The sequence below is a fragment of the Ursus maritimus genome, unplaced genomic scaffold (assembly GCF_017311325.1).
Source record: "Ursus maritimus isolate PB19 unplaced genomic scaffold, ASM1731132v1 scaffold_23, whole genome shotgun sequence".
Taxonomy (NCBI): domain Eukaryota; kingdom Metazoa; phylum Chordata; class Mammalia; order Carnivora; family Ursidae; genus Ursus; species Ursus maritimus.
The window spans coordinates 33,350,780-33,357,454 of NW_024424786.1; the positions used below are offsets into that span (position 1 = coordinate 33,350,780).

At 34.3% G+C, this 6,675-nt stretch overlaps 1 protein-coding gene across 2 annotated transcripts; it reads left to right on the forward strand.

Moving 5' to 3' along the window:
* Window positions 1–4,358: 4,358 nt before the first annotated feature.
* LOC103666223 (olfactory receptor 8K3-like) lies at window positions 4,359–6,675 on the forward strand. Of its 2 annotated transcripts, XM_040639116.1 has the most exons (2): window positions 4,359–5,253; window positions 6,647–6,675. In XM_040639116.1, exons 1-2 carry the CDS (start codon window positions 4,359–4,361, stop codon window positions 6,673–6,675), a joined length of 924 nt encoding a protein of 307 aa, XP_040495050.1. The 2 variants fall into 2 exon arrangements, with proteins under 2 accessions (XP_040495050.1, XP_008692461.1); XM_008694239.1 differs by lacking the exon at window positions 6,647–6,675 and having other exon boundaries at window positions 4,359–5,300.

The window sequence follows — 6,675 nt, forward strand, 5'->3', positions numbered from 1 at the left end:
TGTCTTAATCCTCAGATATAAAACATGGAAGAGACCGTTGTGGAAAATGCTGAAATTTTATGTAATTTATAGATGATTATACTGTATAACAGAGAAATGATCTATTTAAATCCAGATTTTGAGTGAATGCAACAAAAATAACTAAAGAAAGCAGTTGACTTGTATATATAAAAAAACATTTCCTCAACAGGGGAATCAAAGTTACTCTGAATAATTAGCAAAGACCAGTGGCATCATTTTCTGTTCTCAGATGCTTTGGGAATAACCATTCAAGCTCCCAGGGGATTGTCTCAAAGGGAGGAGATGCTCATAAATTCTTCTGACAGCAGTCAGTCTAGTAATCACACAGGAGAGCAAGAGGCAGTCTTCATTTAAGGTGAATAGATGGCACTGATTATATTTATTACTAGATTAGCTGCAGTGATGATTTTTGACACCTGTCTTCCAATTAAATGACAGTTAAGACTATAGTCACCAAAGCCAGACTCAGTACATTACATCATGCATATTAATCATCTCTTTTCATAACTAGGTTTTCTGGAGTAATGATATATGTTTACCACTATGAGTATGTTCCTTGAAGGTGGTAAGGGTCCTCATTTCTATTGTTGTCATTTCTACATTTATATTGAGATTCTAGACAATAAACATGGTGAAGGGGGAGTAAGCATTTTGGTAAACTCAATTTAGAATCGTCCTCTCTCCTTCCTTTCCCTCTCTGTCTTTCTCCCTTTTTTTAATGGAGTGCAATGTTCTCGATTTGACCAACCCATTTACCTCAGTGGAGGTTATTTACAAAATGTTATAGAACATTGAGTTGAGATCGAGTGTTTGCATTTGCACAAGAGGACATCGTGGGGCACCATGTCCATCCCTCAGGTCCTGGTACAGCTCTGGAATTTCTCCTTCTGAAAAGTGTCAGGTTTGACGCTCAATTTCCTTGTTTCTTTCTAGGCAGTGCTTGGGTAGCACTGGTGAGAGGAGGACCACATAAATATTCACTCAATTGAGTTTCAGAAGAACTCCAGGTATTTGTAAAATCACAGTAAAATGGATGTTGGGATGAAGAGGTTTGCCAAACTGTACAAAACTGCCATGGAATAGTCCTTTCTTTGGATATAATTTTTGTAGTTTAAGGCATTAGACTTTGTCATTTGTTTGGTTGCTGCTAATGAATGTTTGTTATTGCTTTGCTGTAAACATTTTGTTAATTCAAATAGATTTTTGGGTAGAGCAAATTCTATGAAGTAGTTTTATCTGTTAAATTAATATTGAATTTCTATTCCATTTTTTGGAAATTTCTGTTTATTTAAGAGCATCCAGAGGTTCTAGTTTTTATGGTTAAAACAGTTTAATATTTTGTTATGATATCAAGTCCTTCATTACTCTATGGTTGAGTTTTATATGTGAACTAAACATCCAATTTCATCACCCTCTATAGTGATAATCTCTTTCCCCAGCTCCACTGAATTGACCATTTTTGCATGCCTGTCTTAACATGCCACTTCTGTCATACACCACAGCTCTATACATTCATGGGTCTTTTCCTGAGGTCTCTGTTCTGTTCCATTGATGTAAGTCTTCCATATCGTCTCAATAATTACAGCTTTCTACATCTTATTATCTGGTAGCATTGGTCTTTTCAAAAGTGTCTATGTAATTTTTTATAATTTGCATTTTTTTCTTTTCTTTTTTTAAAAATATTTTACTTAAATTCAATTGATGAACATATGGTATATTATTAGTTTCAGAGGTAGAGTTTAGTGGTCCATCAGTTGCATGTAATACCCAGTGCTCATTATATCACATGCCCCCCTTAATGTCCATCACCCAGTGACACCATCCCCTCACCCACCTCCATTCCAGCAACCCACAGTTTGTTTCCTATATATAGTTAGAAGTCTCCTAACTATAATTTGCATTTTTAAAATACATTTTTAATCAGTGTGAATTTCTACACATTCCCTTAATGAGATTTTGACTATAAAAGTATTGTGCAATTAAGACTAATTTGAACAAATTGACATTTTTATAACACTAAATAGTGGTATCTGGGAACACAATATTTCTACCAATTTGTTAAGGACTTCTATAAAATTTCCCAAAAAAGTTTTGACTTTACACTTTTTGAAAGTAGGTACAGTGTAGTTTTTATTAGATATTCTACTATCATGTCATTTCCCTTTTATTCTTAATGTTTATAGCTTTTGTCCTTTCTAAATGGTATTAATTTTTCATCTGTTCAAATGCTCATTTTTTTCTAATTCACTGTGATAATATGAATTCTAATTATAGATTTTCCAAAATTAAACCATCCAGATAAACAAGTGATCAACACAGCTTAGACAACTGTCCTGTAATTCTCATACTCTTTTAAATTTGATGTCAATGAGATATTAATATTGTTTATGGGATACATATATATATGAAAAATATATATATATGAAATTATAAGCCTGAATATATTGTGGATCTGTTTTATTATTATAACCTTTTTATTTTAATTTTTTTAAAATTTATTTATTTATTTATTTATTTATTTGACAGAGAGCTAGGGAGAGAGCACAAGTAGGCAGAGCAGCAGGCAGAGGGAGATGGAGAAGCAACTCTGCTAAGCAGGGATCCTGACGTGGGGCTTGATCCCAGGACCTGAGGCTGAGCCACCCAGGCTTATATCCTTCTTTTTTAAATCATGATTTTCTCTTCTAAGGAGGAGTTGCAGTGGGGTTCACATTTTTTTACTCTGGAATAGTTAGTAAAATATATGGATGATTTTTTTTTAAGATTTTATTTATTTATTTGTCAGAAAGAGAACACAAGCAGGGGAAACAGTAGGCAGGCAGAGGGAGAAGCAAGCTCCCCACTGAGCAAGGATCTTGATGTGGGACTTGATTCCAGGACCCTGGGATTATGACTTGAGCGAAAGGCAGCTGCTTGACCAACTGAGCCACCCAGACAGCCCTGATTTTTATTTTCTATGAAAGTTTGGAAGCACCTGCCTTTAAAAAAAAATCTGAAGGAGAAAGGATTAGAAAAGTAGAGGTCAATGAGGGGCAAACCTTAAATAAAATGTGTTAACACAAAACATTTATGTAGACTTGATGGAATATGATACAAAGGTGTAAGAATAGTAATCAAAGTAAAATATAGTAAATGTACTCCGTTTCTCTCCATGCCATATCCAGTTGGTTTTATTTAGATCAAATAATCATTTGTCTTGGTCCATGTCATTTAAACAAATAAAATGTTCTTATAATGAATCATGCCATATCTCTTTCCCCTTGTTCTCTATTACTCTGTCTTTCATTTATGTACACCATGCAATATAATTTGCCAGCATCTAAGACATTTGAGATAGGATCCCCTACTTTACACTGATATTTTTTTTTTTGGTTAAATAAATGTATTTATAGAGTTTATTGGATGATTTTAGGTGGTACATTAACAAGTACATTCTAATAATTTTTACTTGTCTTAAAATGTGTTAGAAAATACAACTATGCAATTAAACCCATCATTTCAGAAATATTAGTGCTAAGGTCAAAGCAAAGGGAGGAATGTTAGATAATTCTTCTTTTTCATATTGAATAATTGTAGACGCAGACCTTACTTAGTGTGCCGCATATCACAGATCAGAAACTGAAAAAATCCACAGCAAAGTGGTGAATACTCAGATACACTATTCTAGGAAAAATAAAAAATAAAAAATCTACAGCAAAGTGGTAAATACTTAGATACACTAGTCTAGAAAAAATAAAATTGAGTTATGTGCATTGGAGTGGGCATGTTGGGAATGTCTGCAAGGTAGCGGAATTGTATATCATCATAAAAATAATTAAATAATATTTAAACTCATGAAAGCATAGTGGAATGAGAATACACTTAAATAAATGGGTAGTGCAATGGGAAGACCATTAGTTACACGCAATTATAATGAGAAATGCAAATCAAAGTCTATTAAATGAGTTAATCATGGTTCACTTGGTGGTTGGGACTAAAGTTGAAAAAGCAAGAAGCATAAGATTGTTATTTTAATCTAATTCCTTCTAAATTATGATACGTTTAACCAACTATAGGTATTTTAAGTGTAAAACATTTAAAAATATATCAAAATTCCCAGCCAGCATCTGGCACAAAAAATAAAATGGCTACCATATACCTAAAGTTGTAACACTTTTTTAAATTTGGTTCCACGTTCAATGATGTAGGTCAGTTTTATTTTAAAATAACTTATCTAAAAAATTGGATTTTCTTACCCATAATGGCTTTGCCTTCTAAAATGTCAGCAGATGTTGTTTCCTGAATTCCAATGACTCTTGTGATGGTTGTTCCCACAGCAATTTTCCTTAACAGCCTGGATGAATGAACAAAATCTAACAGTGCTAACAGAGTTCATCCTAATGGGACTCACAGACCGTCCTGAGCTGCAGGCTCCCTTCTTCGGGCTCTTCCTCATCATCTACACGGTCTCAGTGGTGGGCAACCTGGGCGTGATCATCCTCACCAAGGTGGACCCCAGGCTCCAAACACCCATGTACTTCTTCCTCAGACACCTGGCTTTCACTGATCTTGGTTATTCAACAGCTGTGGGACCCAAAACGCTGGTAAATTTAGTAACTAACCAAAACACAATCCCCTATAACTGGTGTGCTACACAGCTGGCTTTCTTCATCTTGTTCATCATCAGTGAGCTTTTCATTCTGTCGGCAATGGCCTATGACCGCTATGTGGCCATCTGTAACCCTCTGCTCTACATGATTGTTATGTCACAGAGGGTGTGCTGGGTGTTGGTAGCAGTCCCTTATGTCTACAGTGCTTTTCTTTCTCTGATAATTACCATAAAGATTTTTATGTCATCCTTCTGTGGCCATAATGTCATTAGACATTTTTACTGTGACAGTCTTCCCTTATTAAATTTGCTATGCTCAAGTTCACGTGACATTGAGTTGATCATACTGATCTTTTCAGCGTTTAATTTGGTTTCCTCCCTTGTGATAGTGCTTGTGTCCTACATCCTGATCTTAATGGCCATCCTCAGGATGAATTCTGCAGAGGGCAGGCACAAGGCCTTCTCCACCTGTGGATCCCACCTGACAGTGGTCCTTGTATTATACACTACACTATTCTTCATGTATTTGCAACCCCAAACCAATCATTCCTTTGATACTGATAAAATTGCCTCTGTATTTTACACTTTGATTATCCCCATGCTGAATCCCATGATCTACAGCTTGAGGAACAAAGAGGTAAAAGGTGCCCTGCATAGACTATGGGAAAACCTACCCAAACTGCCCATGTAGAATTCAATATAGACTATGTAAACAATAAATTAGGTAATAGATTATTGTTTAGTTTATGTCACAGGGCTTAGAAAGCAGCAATGTGTAAAAGTCATAGAAAACTAGAAATGTTTTCCCTGTTTTCAACTTACAGGTATTTCAATAGTGACCATTCTTCTGTTATCAACTTTGGTTTCAGTTCAAGAGACTGATATCCAGACCACTGTTCTCACATTGCCAAGTACTTGGGTGACAATTGAAGACAAGTTTTGTTTTGTTTTGTTTAAAATACATCTCCTCTTAATCTTTTTTTAAAGGTGTTTTTGTGCCTTTCATTTAATATTAAATAAATATGCCCATCCCACTGGCATATGTCATAGGTAAGATGGCACTTATTGTTTTTTTGTGGGGGAATATACACATCAATAAATAATCAACAATATCTGCCTTAATGATACTTTAACTTTATCCCCTTGTGGTGTTGGCATCTCAGATTCCGTTAAGTAATAATATGTATACCTGCATATACTTGGGAAGGCAGAAAGAGATGTGTGATTAAATTCAGAAAGCCTGATTGTGCACATTAAATATTCAAAACAACTCTTTATGCTGAAACATTAGAAACAGTAAGTGTTTTTAGCAAAATTAATGCGTGTAAGTTCAGCATAGAAAAGATCAGTTTTTTTCCTCTATGCTAGCAAAACCAGGTAAAAATATAATTTTAAGCTATCTATCATACTGGAAATAAAAACTGTATAATACTTAGAGAAAATTGTAATGAAGGATTTGCATAATTTTCTTGCTAGAAACTGTAAAAACATTGTTGAATGGAAGACATAAATGTGTCATATGCCATACAAATGCTTTGTCAAAGGATCCAGAATATCTTAGAAGAAAGAACACAGACATATTCTAAAACAGATACCAATTCTTTAATAAAGCTAGATTTTTTAAAAAATTATTTTTAAAATTATTTTAATTTTTTGTAAATAACTTTCTCCCTTTCTTCATTCCTTTTTTTTCTTCTATCTTTTAGAATGATGGAAGCTGATTGTAAAATTTAGTAGGAAAGGCAAAATCCAAAAAATCAAAAACAGTCTTGTAGAAAGAGAATAAAGTTTCAGGAGTTACACCACCAGGTTTCGTGACCTATTACAAGCTATAGTAATTAAGAAAACATTGCCCTAACTGGCATAGCCACTGTCAAACTAGTATGGAGGTTCCTCTAAAAATTAAAGATAGAAATACCATAGGGTCCAGTAATTTCACTACTGGGTGTTTTCCCAAAGAACATAAAAACACGAATTCAAAAAGATATATGAACTTTTATGTTCATTGCAAGATTATTTACGGTAGCTAAGATATAGAAGCAGCCCAAGTAGCCATTGATAGATGA

Coding starts and splice junctions, on each gene's coding strand:
- LOC103666223 (XM_008694239.1), top strand. CDS start 4,359: ATGAATGAACAAAATCTAACAGTGCTAACAGAGTTCATCCTAATGGGA.